The sequence below is a fragment of the Poecilia mexicana genome, unplaced genomic scaffold, assembly GCF_051168715.1.
Source record: "Poecilia mexicana isolate PSO_F unplaced genomic scaffold, ASM5116871v1 scaffold_19, whole genome shotgun sequence".
Taxonomy (NCBI): domain Eukaryota; kingdom Metazoa; phylum Chordata; class Actinopteri; order Cyprinodontiformes; family Poeciliidae; genus Poecilia; species Poecilia mexicana.
Window position 1 is genome coordinate 2362702 of NW_028263388.1, and position 16336 is coordinate 2379037.

At 37.2% G+C, this 16336-nt stretch overlaps 2 protein-coding genes across 3 annotated transcripts; one reads left to right on the plus strand and one right to left on the minus strand.

Moving 5' to 3' along the window:
* Window positions 1-920: 920 nt before the first annotated feature.
* On the minus strand, window positions 921-10220 carry mfsd1l (major facilitator superfamily domain containing 1-like). Its single transcript, XM_014975864.2, has 13 exons — window positions 10012-10220; window positions 8645-8745; window positions 8425-8534; window positions 8288-8343; window positions 7263-7406; window positions 7023-7181; window positions 6834-6949; window positions 6400-6500; window positions 5408-5519; window positions 5200-5337; window positions 4052-4191; window positions 3713-3824; window positions 921-3636 (listed from the first exon to the last, which is right to left on the minus strand). The coding sequence occupies exons 1-13, from the start codon at window positions 10031-10033 to the stop codon at window positions 3514-3516; spliced, it is 1434 nt and encodes a 477-aa protein (XP_014831350.2). The 5' UTR covers window positions 10034-10220; the 3' UTR covers window positions 921-3513.
* A 1141-nt stretch (window positions 10221-11361) lies between these two features.
* On the plus strand, window positions 11362-16335 carry eme2 (essential meiotic structure-specific endonuclease subunit 2). Of its 2 annotated transcripts, none has more exons than XM_014975865.2 (8): window positions 11362-12385; window positions 13155-13276; window positions 13716-13811; window positions 13891-14003; window positions 14179-14248; window positions 14752-14867; window positions 15456-15645; window positions 15724-16335. In XM_014975865.2, exons 1-8 carry the CDS (start codon window positions 11938-11940, stop codon window positions 15877-15879), a joined length of 1311 nt encoding a protein of 436 aa, XP_014831351.2. In that variant the 5' UTR covers window positions 11362-11937; the 3' UTR covers window positions 15880-16335. The 2 variants fall into 2 exon arrangements, with proteins under 2 accessions (XP_014831351.2, XP_014831352.2); XM_014975866.2 differs by having other exon boundaries at window positions 11363-12385; window positions 13719-13811.
* Window position 16336: the final 1 nt, after the last annotated feature.

Genomic DNA, 16336 nt, shown 5'->3' on the forward strand with positions numbered 1-16336 from the left:
TTAAATTCAGGTAACCGTCTCTCCTCAGTTTGAGACGCTTTACCTCATGCTGTGGTTATTTAACTACACTGCATATTACCATGAATGTTTAGTCTAGTTTCTAGTGCAAATATCTTACTACACTTAAAATAAGACAAAACTAACTTATAAGCAACTTTTCAGCAAATATAAGTGCTTGTTTTTGTCAATAACTCCTTAATTTATATGAAAAAGTTCTAGTTGAACTATCACATTATTTCACTCACATTATGAGACATTTTCCCCCGTTAGAAGGAAATAATCTGCCAGTGGAACCAACTTTATCATCAATATTAAAAAATTATTGACAAGCTTTTATATCTTGCTGAAAAATTACTAGTAAGTCAGTTCGTTTGATATCAAATGTATTAAAATGTTTGTACTAGAAATTAGACCCAAAAATACTTGGTAAGATTTTCTACCAAAGGAACAGCACATACACTTCAAAAAGCACAAAATTTGACCAAGAATTTTAATCTAGTTTTTATTATAAATATCTCAGTACATTTGAAATAAGACAAAACTAACTTACTAATAACTTTTCATCAGGATATAGCATCTCGTTTTAAGTCAATCAGTATTTGGTAAAGTTTTGCTTTTTGCAGTGCTTTTACCATAAAACCTAGATAAATTCTACATTCTTACACCAGAATATGCTTCTGTGTGTTAGAGTTTAATTTTGTTCAGCTGCAGATTAATGACCGGTTAATTAATCTGCATTAGTGGAAGCCAAAGGAGAAACAGCTAAAAGAGGCTCTCCTTAGTCGCTATGTTTATCTGGACAGTTTGGTATTTTAAGGAGTCTGAAAGCTTCGAGGTGACAGCTTGAAGACGCTGACTGAAATGAAAATGAGCAAAGCGCTCCCCCTGCTGGTCTGGATGAACACAACATGACAACCACCGACAGTAAATCAGAGGATTTTTTATTTGTGCCTGAATAAAATGTTTTACAAGGGGTGGGCAGGCTTTTGTGAAAAAAAAAGTTATGCTCTTTATATTTATTTATTTAGTTTTCCTTAAAAAAAAAGAATAATAAAAGTAAGACGAATGAAAAAGTAATGTTTATTCTTCTGCCTGGTTCTGTTTCAAACGGTTATCTAAATAGATATCATGGTGTTTGAAATAATAATAACAATAATAATAAACTAATAGTAGTTTTAGTAACATTTCAATAGATTTACTTAAATAAAAGTAAAAAGTCATAAAAACAAAAAGAATTAAGAGTGAAAAGTCTTTTTTACTAAATGTTGTTCAATCCTTACATCTGATTTAATTTGTACTAAATGACGAATCAGACTGACTAAATTTTAACCTTATGTACAAATTGTAGTATTTAGAACAAATAAACCATAAAAACAGCAAATTCAGGCAGAAGAAACATATTTCCAAAAATGTTTGTGAATCTGCATCTTAATAGTTCATCATTTTGAATGTAAGTGTGATTTTTACTGAGAGTCTGAATCTGAAAGCTTCTGTTTTGTTTTCATTTCCATCTGAAAGGTTTAAAAAAACTAAATTACAAACGATTCAGTGTGTTTGTCTAAAGGAAAATAAACACTAAAACTACAAATCTGACTCTAAAAATGGTCAAAATGTCACAGAAGAAAATCAAAGAAATGTTGAAAAAAAAAACATTAAAATACAATGAAAAACCTGTGAAGAACAAATCAGAACAATTATTTAATGATACAACCTTCAGCTCAGGTATTAAAACATCTACAGTAAGAATAGTGTTAGAAATCACATTAAAAAAACAATTTAAAAAGTAGTTTATACTTAATTCACCTTGAAATTTACCGATTCCCTTTAAACTAAGAACCACAAGGAGAAAAAATACAATTGGTTGTAAAATAGTTAGATACTATTTATTTGATCTGTATTGAGATAAAATATAAAAAATGAACAGAAACAAACAGAAATCAGATTCACCTGTAGGATATGTTTAAGAAAAAACAACATTTTTGGTAAAATCTTCAGTCAGACTCTTAACGAAGTGAAAAGTAGCCGAGTTGTGACAGATTTAGGATGAAACGTTCGTAAACAAATCCCAAAATTAGGTGAGCAGAAGTGCTGACAAAAAAAGAAAAAGTGCCGAGATGTGCGCCAGAGGGAACACCAAGTCAGCAGGAACCAGATGTGATGGACGGATCTGGACTGCCATAAAACTATGATGTCTTCAGTCAGAGGCTTCATCAAAGCCACTGGAGTACAGACCTCTACAGCATCTACAACTCTTTGGAGTTGAAACATTTAACTTCCCTCTAGGATTAATGAAATATTTTTGAATTTGATCTGAAAACATGTCATTTTTTAAATTATAGTTTTAATGAGTTTCATCATTTCTGTCTCACGTTGATAAAAAGTGACCAGATTTGCAATGAATGCAACGTACAAACGTTACAAGATTAAATTTAGAGAAACAGTGCCATCTAGTGGCGACGGCGAGAACTGAGCCTTAAAAACACAACTATAATGGGAATCAATTTTCAGCTTTTTGTTTAAAAAATAAGAAATAACTGCATAAATCTGGTCTGGAGGAAGAGTTTGGGTTAAACATTTAAACTTGGTGATAAATGTGAAACATTTCAGACTTCATTAAAGTCTGAAAAAATGGAATAAAACATCTTTTTACTGAAAATGTAGTTTTAAAGATTTTCTCTTGTATCCCTTTAAATTCAGACAGGACAACAAAAAATAAAGTCAGAAAGTTTCAATATTGTTTTGATAAAATAAACAATATTGTCTTTAAATGAGGTTTAGAGTCAAGAATTAAAACAAGTTAAAAATCTGCATGACATCAACATTTGTGCAGCGTTGGTGTTGAAGTGCTATGGCACCACGGCGACAGGGCCGTTTAGACAAAAAACAAGGACAGGATGAGAAATTCACACCCAAAGGCTCTGAAATTTTGAGAATAATCTCAGAATGTTGTAGAAAAAAAACTTTGAAATTTCAACTTTTTATACTCAGAAATTTGCAGGGTTTTTTCTACAAAGTTTCTGAGATTCATTTCAAAGTTTCAGTTTTCTGGCAAATTCATGATTTTTTCAACTCAGAAATTTTCCAGTTTTTCTAGAAATTTTATAAGATTAATATAAAAGTTCGAGTTTCTTCAAGCAAATTTTCAACTTTTCAAATTCAGAAATTTCCAAGTTTGTTCTCCAAAATTTCTGAGATTAATCTTAAAATTTCTGAGATTAATCTTAAAATTTCTGAGATTAATAATAAAATTTCTGAGTTTGTTTTGTAGAAAATTTGCAATATTAAAACTCCAAACTTTCCAAGACTTTTTCAACAAAATTCTTGAGTTTTTTCAAGACTTTTCAAACTCAGACGTTCTCGTTTTCACATTTTTTGGCAGAAATTTGTTCCATTTTTTTCTTTCTAGAGCAGCTCAAAAAAAAAAAAAAAAGTCGGGCTGGAGAAAGTTGAACTTGACTGAGTTGCTACAGAGCAACTTGTTTGTCATTTTGAGACATAAAACATGAGAAAACCTCATGAGTTGATGGAATTGGTCTGGTTTTGCTCCTCCTCCTCCTGCGTCCAGGTGAGCGGCTCTCGCTCGGCGTCTCCCTCCGCCGGCCGCGACCTTTTGGTCGTCTTGTTCAGCAGCCCGCCCTGCAGGCACGTCGGGACAAAACGCCGTTAGCGCCACAAAGCAGAGTGCGTCAGCGGGACGGCGGCGATGTCTGACCTGTCTGCGGTCGACGATGTTGAGCAGAAGTGAGGCGACGATGCAGCAGACGGTGTTGGCCAGCATGAAGATCATCATCCTCTGCCAGCGCCACAGCGGGATTTTAGCTTCACTGCAGGAGACAGGAAATCTGTAAAACACTGCGGCTGCAAGGAGGATCACAGCTGGAGAGGAAGAGGACTCCCAAAATATATAAAAAGAATTTTGTCTCAGGATTCTGACTTTTTTCAGAATTCTTTAACCTCAGAATTTAGATTTTTTTCTTAAAATTCTTTAAAGTTAGATTTTTATTATCATTATTTTTTGCAGTGTCCCTCTTCCATAGAATGGTTTAATTACCTGGATTTGGTGCCCAAAATCTGCCCGACGATCAGGTTGGACACCCCGATGCCGACCATCTGTATGGAGGTGGCCAGGCCCATGGCCGTTCCCAGCGTGGCCTGAGGAACCACCAGGGGGATGGACGGCCACATGCTGGCCTGGAGCGAAACCCGGAGAGGAAAACCAGGAACGTGCCATGGATAAACCAGGAACACGACAAGGACAAACCAGGAACACGACAAGGACAAACCAGGAACACGACAAGGACAAACCAGGAACACGACAAGGACAAACCAGGAACACGACAAGGACAAACCAGGAACACGACAAGGACAAACCAGGAACACGACAAGGACAAACCAGGAACACGACAAGGACAAACCAGGAACACGACAAAGATACGGGCAAAGAAAATATAAAAACTGTTTTAGGACTGCAGTCATCAATGGTCAAAAGAACATTTAATTAACCGTGATTTATTTTGCTAAGATGATAGATGGTGTTACAAGGAACTTGCTAATAAAAATCTGAAAAGTGTGGCATGCATTTACATTCTTTACTAACTCTGCATTCAAAAAGCAGCCAGACCAACCCCATGTCTTCACATGAGGGACTAAATCAGAAACTCATCCGACAGTTTTTATTCTGAGCATTCGTGTCACCAGACGCGGCTCCATCCAGCTCAACTAGCAGAGATACACCACAAAAGACTCGCAAACAGCAAATGCAGGCCACTCTTTTCAGATTTTTAGTCATAAGACATGTTTTGAAATTTTATATGTTTTGTTCCTTTTAAAAAGTAGCTAACTGCCAACACAAAGTTAGCTGTGCTAACCCTGAAACACTAATCGTAAACATTAGTTTTGCTAACCGCTAAATGCTAACTGCGCTAAACCCGAATCTAGCGGATTAGCAGAAGTGTTCCTGAAACTGCAGTTAGTAATTATGCAGAACTTTCCGCTGGTTTATCACATAAAATCCAAAAATTTCGGCTGAATGTGAAAAAACTTAGAAACTTTAGCAAGGCGCTGGATGCTAGCGCTCAAATTTACACAAGCCAGCAATGATGATTTAAAGCCATTGCCAGAAATTAAATTAAAAATTAAACAGCCTAAAACCAGATGTGTTAAATGATTCACAGTTGATTAAAACCGTCTGAAACTCACGGCAGCGAAGGAGTAAGTGACTCCCAGCCAGATGGTGGAGACCAGAGGAGGGACGAAGGTGAAGGCCAGCAGTCCGAAGACGGGCAGCGTGAAAACGGCGCAGGCCACCGCAAAAACTCCCCGAAGACCCACATAATCCTAAATCACAAAGTTGGAACCAATCAAAGTGATTTCTGGCCAGACTGACTGCAGAGCGGCGGTGGCTTACGATGAGGATGCCCACGCCGGCCGAGAGCACCAGCGAGCTGTCGTACACGGCGCCCGCGACGTACGCCGCCTCCTTCTGGCTGTAGTCGCTGTATTTATCCTGGATGAACTTACTGCACAGGAAACAACGTGAAAAATGCTTAAAAACAAACAACTGCAGTTTTATTAATGATTCTGACATAAAACTGTGACCCAGAAGTATGTTGCGTATAGGGCTAAAACGATTAATCGTGATTAATCGATTATTGGAGCAATCATCAACTAATTTAGTACTTGATTAGTCATTGACTGTTGAGTTCAGACTAAAAATAGATAATTACTGAAAGAACAACACACTAAATTAGTTGACGATTATTTCAATAATCGATTAATCACGATTAATGTGATTAATTGAATTAGTCATCTGAAAAAATGGCAATTATTTTCTGAAGAAGCAACATTCTCAGAGAGGTAATTAAACTAAAACTGTACAAAAACATAAATATTTTGCATTTAAGACAAAAAAACCTTTGTGAATAATTTCTACCCAGAACGTCTCAACTGTCAGGTTTTGCTCATCTTGTTCAAATTATGTAAAAAAAAAAAAAAAAAAAAAATCTGTTAACTGAAAAAATAACAACATGTCAGCCTTTCATTGTATTGATCAGTCAAGCAGAAAAATTACTGTTAGTATTTGTTTTAACTGCAAATTCATCCTATAAATGATCAAACATTCATAATGAAAAGCTGTCACTGCAATTAAGGCTATAATATAAAAAATTACATTATTTATTCCCATTTTTAATGTATTTCTAATATTGCGTAAAAATATCTGATTAATCGCAGAAATAGTCAATTAATCGTCAAAATAATTGATTAATCAACAGAATAACTGCTTAATCGACAGAATACTCAATTAATTGACAAAATAATCAATTAATTATTAGAACAACAGATTGTCAGAGTAATTGATTAATTGCCAGAATATCTGTAAAATAATCGTATCAGCTCTACCTGGCATCAGCGATGAAGGGGAAAATGCCGTTGTAGAAGAACATGATGGTGAGAACCAGCAGCCAGTACCGGAGCGACAGCAGCTTCACGTCCTGAACCCTCTGAACACAGAAAGACTCGGGTAAGTTGGGCCCAGAGTTCTGCTGGAGTCGGTTCTGGAGAGACGATTACATCCATCCAAAACGTTTTCTTTATCAGGATGGAGAGATAATGATGAAAAATGGCTGAATGGTTGGGTTAATTTTAATATTTTCTCTTATTCACAAGAGTAAACATTTTACAAACAATTTAAAATACTTACAAACAGGACAAAGGAACCAAAGGAGGATGTATGTATACATTTGAGCCTGAATAATCTGGGTTTTAGAGAAACTAGTGTTGATGGAGACTGTATGTAAACTTCTGACTGTTGGCCATGAGCGAGAGGGTCTGACCACTTTGCGGGACTCCTCTGCGATGGCCCCGTCGAGGCCCAGCTGCCTCATGCCCATCTTGTCCAGAGCGCTCACGACGACCGCAGAAACGAAGCCGAGCACGCACAGCAGAGCGCCTGGGAATGCAGAGAAACCGTCATCTGGAGGCAGGAACTCTTCTGCACAGGCGGCGCTTCCTGGTCAACGTACCACCCCACAGCGTCCACTGCATGCCGTATCTGTCTTCAAACTTCTGCGTGAAGAAAAAGTTGAGGACCGAACCGAGGCGGGAAAAGGCGAGCGTCACACCGAAGGCCAGCGCCAGCTCCTTCCCCTTGAACCAGAACGCTGTGATGCGGTTCTGCACAACTGGGAAAACAAACAAGGCTGCAGCGAGCCCTCTCTCTCTCTCACACATGGGATCATAAACTGGACCAGACTGCTTCTTACTGGTCAAAGATCCGTTGCCGGAACCGAATAATAAACGTCCCGTGAGCATGAGAGGAAGCAGGTAGGGAGTTCCTCTGAAGTGGGAGCCCAGAGCGAACAGCGACGAGCCCAGAACACACAGAAAGGAGAAGAGAAACACCCCGACTGCAACACAACGGCACACACAGTCACCTGTCTGACTGCACACTGGGCCTGAAACGATTAATCGCACTAACAGCGATTAATCGATTGCTGAAATGAGCATCAACTGATTTAGTAATCAATTAATCGTTTACTGGAGTCAAAAATGCCATTTAATTAACAGCACAGTCAGAGCAGTAACTAAGCTAAAACTGCAGAAAAGCATTTATATGATACATTTGAGATCCAAAAAACCTTTTATCTGTAAATATCTTCTACTGAAAAAACCAGGTTTAGCTTCACCTGGTTCAAATTCTGCAGAAAACCTGCAGCACTGAGGACCTTTTGCTGTCCAGTAACAGAAATATGTCAACAAGTTCGTTCTACACTGACCTGATGTTCAGTCGAGCAGAAATGTTTTTCACATCCTCAAGTGTTTTTAGCTGCATTTTGCTACAAATAACTAAAGAAATGAAGTTACTGCATTTTAGGCAATAAAATGTTTATTTTGTTATTTTAAAAAGGAATTAGATTATTTATTTATTTGAATCTTTTAATGTATTTATAAAATTGTAGAAAAAGGTTTCAGTGGTTGAGTAAGAATTAAGAGGAATGAGTCAATTTTTCATCTGAGTAATCAATTAATCATCGGAATAATCAATTAAATAGCAGAATAAACAAATAATTGCCAGCATAATCTGAAGAATAGATTAATCGATTAATCATCAGAAAAATAAATTAATCATGAGAATAAATAATCATCAGAATATCCAATTAATCATCAAACTAATCATCAGACTAATTGTCAGGATAAATAACTGATTAGTCATCAGAATAATCAATCTGTAAAATAATCGTTAGTTGCAGCACTATGCAACTCAGGTTTTAAACTCACGCAGACTCACATCGATTTCCTAATTTGTCGATCAGGAATCCGGCCATAATCACCACCACGGCGTTCCTGGTGGTCAGACAGAGACACGCTCACCGAGAGAAAGAAAATATCTTATCGCAAAATGAGTCGACGTGCAAATCTGCTTACGTCCAAGCATATATGGCGTAGAGGAGGTTGTACTGCTGCGGACTCATCCCCAGCCCCTCCACACAGTCCACAGTCCCATTGATCACTGTAGCATTGGGACATGTGAGGTTCTGCAACACGAGACAAACCAGAGATAAAGTTAATCTGCGGACAGACCTTGGATTTGAGTCAAACATGAACCCAACAGGTTGATAATGAGGAATCATTCGACTGATTTCACCCCCTGGAACTGATCCTGCAGGACGCTGGGGATGTCGAAGCAGAAGTAGGAACCAAAAGTCAGGAGGCAGTTAAAGAAGAGAACCAGGAAGCGATAATAAGCTGGAAAATCCAAACAACAAAATACCATTACATTAACATACTACAAGGATTCTGTTGGGATTTCATGATGAAAACGAGTTTTTGATGGTCTTTCACAAGCGTCAGCAACCTTTGCAACCCAAAAAGGAATAAAATGAGCTTAGAGACGCAAAAACTGAATAACCTGTTGAAAACTTTTTCTGAAGTAAAGATCTGTTATTGAGGGGAGTGCAAAGTTTGTCATGTGAGCCAAAATCGTAAACTCAAAAATACTTGTGGGCCAAAAAATATAATTATTGAGAACTAAAATTACCAAAATGTTTCCTGGTTTTGTTTTTGTGCACTTAATAAACTAATCATGAAGTAATCACAGATTTTGGTAAGAACAGGATCATATCCAAAACCTCACATTGATTTTTGCATGTTTCCTTGTTAAATAAAAGGCATCCAGTTTGTTTATTATTTTGGGCTTGATTGAAGAAATATGAAAAATATTTGATCTTTTCTCAGTAAAAACAGGATCTAGCTCAACCTTCATTTTTAAAAAAATATTGCTGTAGTTACCAAGTTTAAATACATCAGTTATAATCAGATTTGGGTGGCCCAAGGTGGACTTTAATAGTAACTTCAGGTAAACTTCAGGATCTATGAGGACCAAAACTCATATAATTAAGAAAAAATACAGAAATAAATAAATGTTTAACAAATAAGTGAGCATATGATGAATTGGCTTCTTTATTTATCACCTTTGCAATTATTACTTTATTTATTTATTCTTAATTGTCAGTTTTGGTTCTCCATATAAATCAACTAATGTTTTTAAATATAAATATTCCCACAACAAAATGACACCAAAGTGATAAAGTTTTTGTTTTAAAACAAAGAAAGAGAAATCTCTGTTATTTAAAATAAAAGACAAATTTCCAACAGCATTAATTGTTCAAAATTATAGGCTTATCTTTTTTTTTTTTTTTAATGTTCATGAGACATTTTCAGCACTAAACGAGTTTTATTTAACTGGACTGAGGGTAGAAATGGCTCCATGGAGTCAAATGAAGTGAATTACAGCTCTCTTTATGACAGACAGCTAAATCCATTTTTACTAAATCCCTGTTGGGCAACTTCCGACTTGAGTCACATGAGTTTTTAATGTCAAAAATGCTGAGTGGCTCATTTACTGACCCATTTTTAAGGGAAGTGTTGGATCCTGTGGGCTGCGAGTAACTGCGGTTTAGCATAAAATGCTATATGAGGAATAATTTTAGAAAATCAATCAACATAACTGACCTTTCTCCGCCGCTTGAGCCATACTGAAAGAAAATAAGTTTGCTATAAAACAGAAAAATGCTTCACATCCTTCGTTGTTTACGGTTTGCAGCTGCGGCAGACGTTTAACGTCGGCAAAATCAACGTCAGTGTGAGTCGGTCGCTAACCGCAGATCTACATATCATGTGGATGGAACCGTTAGCATTGATAGCATTCTTGACGACGCATCCAGCTATTTGGAATTCTGCAATGACGTAAACGAAGCGCATTTTCTTCATCGTGGTTTTTATTGGCGGGAGACATCCAACGTTAAGATACATTATCGCCATCTATTGTGCTATTTTCCTTTAAAAAAAACAACAACCTAAATTCTTATTATAATCATATTTCCTTTAAATAATAATTGCTTTATTTATTTTGTTTAACTAATATCTTATTCACTATTAATGTCTCCACATCCTATTTCCTAATTTCTTGTTTTAATGAACCGTTTTTTTTCTTGAACTGCATAATTGACTAGAACAGTCACTGCTTTAGTTAAAGGTTTAGCTTTATTATGATGAAGCTCTTTATTACAGCTGTCATTCAAATTCTACAATTTCTCTACAAGATGTGAGTGAAAATAAAAGCTGTACCAAAGCCAAAAGAAATGGGATATTTATAATTAACTGGAATATAAATTTACATGTCTTTCTTATAAATTTAATGAGCCAAAATAAAAAAAAACTGCATGTAATTAGTAACAATGTGATACATATTGATACATATTAACATTTATGTATTTACATGCTGTTTCTGGTATATTTGGTAAAGGTGTGAAATAAATGTGATTAAAATTATTTTTTATTGCTGTACCAAAATCTCACACTAGCTTTTTATTTTTACTTTTTAGCTTTAGCTATTTTATTCAGTGGAAGTGAAATATCATGGACTCCAAACAGGTTTACAAGGTGTTTGAAGGAGAAACAGGCCCAAAGCATCACAGATAATGTTAATGTTAAGCATATTTTCTAAATCTTCCTTACTTATTTAGGGTTTTTGTAAATAAAAAACAAACAAACAAAAAACTTAATCTTAATCTGATCAGACTATGAAATTCTAACCTGAAATGTTATGTTTTTATTAGCTATAAGAGAAAAATCGTTGTAATTAACAGGAATACAACCTTTAAATAATTATGTAGATGAAAGCTTTAGTCAGTGCCCAGATCAATGTACCTGCACTAATTCAACCCTGTCTTTCTCTTTTGCAAAATTATTTTTTTATATATTATTTTGGCTTTTTTAAATATATTTGCCTGTGTTTACATGTTAAATCAAAGTCAGATTCCTTGTTTTTGTTCACAAACGTGACTGATTTTGATCGTCCTGCCTATTAAGTATTGGTGACTCTTAAACTCAGTGTTTCTTGAACAGGTTATAACAGCCATCCCGTCAGATTAGGTCGCTGTTCTCAGTCCTAATCCATGGAACAACAGGTGTGTAATCTGTTTTGTGGTCCACCTGGTGACAGCAGCTGCTGAGTCCCACCTCCTTCTGCCGTTTCTAATAAAGATTTCTAATCCACACTTCAGCTGGGTTTCTCTAGAAAGTTGAAAATTTGAGCAAAGCAATGAACGAGTTTCTAAAGTCTCTAAATCATGTTTGGTTTTTTCTTTCTTTTTTTTTTGTTAATGCCACTGCGGAAACAAAGACCAAGGGAATGGAGGCAAAATGGAGAACCTTCTAATAAGATCACAAAACATGATCTTTATTTTCTTAATTTATTTACTTATTTATTCTGGTAAATATTTTTATATCCCGATCCACACTCCACTAAACGCTCTGACCATCTGCAATAAAAAAGAAGAAAATTGTATATCGCATTTTAGATGGTTTGTCCCTCGGTTGACTCCGTAGCGGCTAAACAAAGACGCTAACGAATGCAGATTCTGCTTTAAAAACGAAATGTCTGTCCTGCGCAGAGCTATAACATGGGAGATTTCTGAATCGGAGGACAGCGATCACGACCTGAAATCAGAATTAAACCGCGATGAAAGCTGTCAAAAAGAAACAGACAGCAGAGGAGAACCGGAGGCTCTCAGCTCCCAGGAAAAACCCACAGATCTGCCGTCTTCACCGGCTAAAAGTGACTCTAGAGTCGCTCTATCTGCTCCGGAGGCATCCGGCGGCACCCCGAGCCCGGCACGCAAACGCCGCAGCAGGGAGGAGATTGAGGAGGCCAGGCTGAAAGCCAAGGAGCGGAAGGAGGAGAGGGAGCGGCAGAGAGCCGCCAGAGCCGGGGAGAAGGAGGAGAGGAAGCGGGAGCAGCAGCGGAGGAGAGAGGCGGCGGAGACCCTCAAGAGCCTCCGGCCAGAGAACTGCATCAAGAGCCTGACTGTCTGTGTAGACCCAGGTACGGAGTGATGCGTTTAGGTGCTGTCGGACATTCTGATTCCATCCATCAAGGTCTGTTAAAGTGCGGTTAATTCATCAGGTCGCCTCAGTAAATATCACTGACAAGTTTATTTATTTCAGTGATTTATAGAAACGTGTTGAGAGTCCACGTTTATCATTTCGGATCAAGAAGAAACAAACTCTTATATATACAGACTTCAAAGTGAGAGCGTAAATATAAGCAGCTAACTACTTAAAAAGAATTCTTAATTATAAAGAACCAAAACTAACAAAGATGTTGTACTTTATTCTAGTGGAAGTTTACAAAACAGCCAAGTAAATTGCCGTTTAAAATTTATTCTGAAAAATGAATTTAGGGGAAGCTATCTGCTCTATACGTTCTCAAAGTTAACAAAAAATGCTAAAGTGCTAAACCAAAAAATTTGCTCCATTATTAGCTGAAGTGTGCTCACCACTGGGTTTCAGCAGATAAATTAGAAGATTTTTTTTAATTATTTAGCATTTAAGATTTTAAAGAGGTTTTACATCATGTTTTAATATTATTCACTCATCAAAAACATACCTGGAGAATTGCCTTGAATCATTTAATCTCCATGGCAACCTTTCAGATGTCCAAAACGCCTGGGTGGGTTTAGCCCCGCCTACTATGCACAGCTCCTCCTCCTTCTCTCTCTGCTCTATGAATATTAAAGTTTAACTTGTGGTTTTCTGCAATAAACTCAACTCAGTTGTAAATATTGTGTAAAAACTAACTTTGACCTCCGCAGCCCTTCTCCAACATGACGGCTCAGACATTTTGCTGGACACCCTGGCCATGTTGGAGTGGAGGTTCAGTGTTGAGAGCCAGCGTTTGTCTCGCAGCATCACCTGGACCAGAGATCTGCCTCAGGTAGGATGCTCCCGCCTCACACCAAAAGTCCATTCAGGTCAGTACCTGGGTTTCCATTGACCTGAAAGTTGGAATTCCGAAAATAAACTTGCTTAATGAAAACGTTCAAATTTGGGAATTTTTTTTTTTTTTTAATAAAAAGTTTTTGCGTTAGAAAGAGGTGTTTTTTATTTGGTCATATCAAAATTGGTTTATTTTAAAAAACTGTGAAGGAAACACTTTTTTTGCATCACACAAGTCCATTGATCAACAATTGGATATTGCTACTGGCAGAAACTATAAAGAACACAACAGGAAGTAGTTAGAGGGTGATGTTTTGTAATGACTTGTCGTGTGAACAAACTTTTTCACATGTGATTTTAATTGTGTTTATTTAATACCGCAATTGCGAAATCGTGGGGTTGTTTTTACATCATTGACAAAGTTGTATGCTTCCCAGCAGGCAGAAGACGGTCAGGCCCGTGTGGAGGAGGAGCAGATGGTTCTGGTCTTGACTCTTGCTGACTTTGTGGACATTGTGATCTCCGTTAAAGAAGTAATGAAGCTCCTAAAAGTGTAAAAACGTCTGAATGGAGACGCATTTGATGCCATGCTGTCCCCACTCTGGACTGTAGATGGTGGACAGGGATGGGGAGGAGACGGGGACGGTCCTCAGTCCCCTCTTGGAGTGTCTCAACCGGAATAAGGTGGTCACCATGTTGGTGACGGACTTTGAGTCGGATCACTGGTCAGTTTATTCCCAGGAAATTTCTGAGATTAATCTAAAAATTAATCTAAAAGTGTTTTGGGGGAAATTTACTCAGTTCTTTCGATCTACAGTGGCCCTAATACACCATTATAATTTTTAACTTATTTCCATATTAGATCCGTTTTCATGCGAGCATTCCTGGTTTTCCCAACAGGATGAAGGAATATTTTCCAGAACAGATGCTGCGGACCAAACTGGGGATGAAGGATCAGGATGTGGAGGAGGTTTGTTTGCTGTTTGAGGATTCTAGTTTTTCTGAGCTCGTTAAATATTCACAGGCTTGAACTTTTACAGAAAGGGATTGGGACCACTGAGAAAATTAAATAAATCAGTCTTTTTTTCTCAGAATTCCTATGTTTTTTCTCAGAAAGCTGACTGTAAACTCACTATTTTGGCTTTTTCTCAGAATTTTGAATTTTTCTTAGAATTCTGTTCTTTTTTTTTTTTTTTTGAATTCCGACATAAATATCAGAATCAGGATTGTTTAAATTGTTCATATGTCATCAGGAGAATTAACCAAATAAATTTGGGACAGGCTTTCTGTGAAGATAAAGTGCAAGTTATATGATTATTTTCACATACTAACCACATAACTGACAAGCACCTAAGAATTTTGGGTTATTTATTTGGATTTTGACATAGACTGACACAGAATTATAATTCTGAGCAAAATGTAAGACTTTTACAAATTTTTGTTTTGACACTAATCCTCTTCTGTACTTCCTAGGTTCTTGTTTACCTTCAGCTCTATAAAAATATCTCTGTGGTTTTCGTGGAGAGCTGGCAGGACATCACCGACCATGTGTGCGCCGTCACCAAGGCTTTGTCAAAACGCCCCTCTAAGTGCGTCTTCATTTTTACCATAACAAATTTTCATCTTATTGCAGGGTTAAAATAGTTTTGGGGTTTTCATTATACTTTATTTTATTTAAATCTGACTTTTTGTTTGTCTAATTCAGTTAAATTCATTTGTTTTAAGAGTGTTTTTGTTAGTTTATCAATTATTAGTTAAATATTGCTTAGTTTTCATTAGAGTGGTAGTTTTAGTTTCTTTATACTTTAGATAATTTTTAGGTTCAAAATTCAAAAAGTTCAAAATATTGTATTACTGTACGTCGATTATGTAATGAATACGTACTAGCGTGTCTATGGTAACAGCCGCAAGGAATGCCGTAATTTACCAACCGCTGTCGTAAACTGTCCGTTTACGTTTCAAGTGTAGCTTGAAAGGCTAAAAAATAATTTCAAAAACGAATATTACAATTTCAAAAAGTTTTAGTTAATTTTATAAACGCAGGACAGAGTTCCAGTTAGTTGTACATTTCCCCGTTAATTATCGTTTTTATTTATTCAAGTTAACAAAAATCTTTCCTCGAATTAATTTTTTTCCCCGTTAGCTTCTGTTGCTAACTAACCTCTGACCCCCCACAGACTCCTGACTGAGCGGGCGGAGCTGCCGTTCTGCGTGGACGGTTCGTGGGCCGGCGGGGCCCGGGTTGGGAGGGACGGTTCGGGTCTGAGGGCCGTCTGGGTCCGGCAGATCCAGCAGCTGAACAGGGTGAGCCCGGCGGTGGCCGCCGCTGTGGCCGAGGCCTTCCCGTCTCCGCGGCTCCTGTTGCAGGTAATAAACCGCCGTTGAAGCAAAACCCCGGAGGTTCGGAGGATCGTAACGGTTTTCTTTTGCATGTGTCTCCCGAAGGCTTACCAGAACTCCGGTTCCGAGGCGGAGAAGAAGAGCATTCTGGCTGGGCTCTCAGTGAAAACAGAAGGGAAAGAAAGAAGAGTTGGACCGGATATTTCAGCCAGAATGTACCGCAGCCTCACCGCAGAAAACCCTCAGCTGGTTCTGGACTGATCGGCCCAATCTGGAAACCATGGAGCAGTTTTTATGGAAAAGAAAATGCTTCTCTGGTTTAATGTAAACATGCATGACAGAGCATTAGAGCCATTGTACATAGAAAAAAGGGAGGAAAGAATTTCCGCCAAAAAATCCAGGAAATTTCTGAGTTTCAAAAGTTGAAAATTTGCTAGAAAAAAAATAAATCTTGAGATTGATCTCAGAACATTTTGAGATAAAAACTGGGAAATGTTTGAGTTTTAAAAGTCAAAAAGTTGTTCTGAAAAAATTCTTACATTAATCTCAAAATTTCTGAATGTTTTTCCAAGCAAATTTGGACTTTTCTATGGCCTTAAGACACTTGTAGAAATGTAACACTAACACACAGTGAGGTTTGTAATTGTAATATGAAAAACATTTGAAAAAGTTCAAGAGGTACAAAAACTTGAATAAAAACTGAAACTATAAACAAAAC

Coding starts and splice junctions, on each gene's coding strand:
- mfsd1l (XM_014975864.2), bottom strand. CDS start 10,033: ATGGCTCAAGCGGCGGAGAAAG. Junction 8,535..8,644: donor TGCAGGATCAGTTCCAGGGG/GTGAAATCAGTC, acceptor CTCGTGTTGCAG/AACCTCACATGTCCCAATGC. Junction 8,344..8,424: donor TACGCCATATATGCTTGGAC/GTAAGCAGATTT, acceptor TCTGACCACCAG/GAACGCCGTGGTGGTGATTA.
- eme2 (XM_014975865.2), top strand. CDS start 11,938: ATGTCTGTCCTGCGCAGAGCTATAACATGGGAGATTTCTGAATCGGAG. Junction 12,386..13,154: donor GACTGTCTGTGTAGACCCAG/GTACGGAGTGAT, acceptor TGACCTCCGCAG/CCCTTCTCCAACATGACGGC. Junction 15,646..15,723: donor CTCCGCGGCTCCTGTTGCAG/GTAATAAACCGC, acceptor TGTCTCCCGAAG/GCTTACCAGAACTCCGGTTC.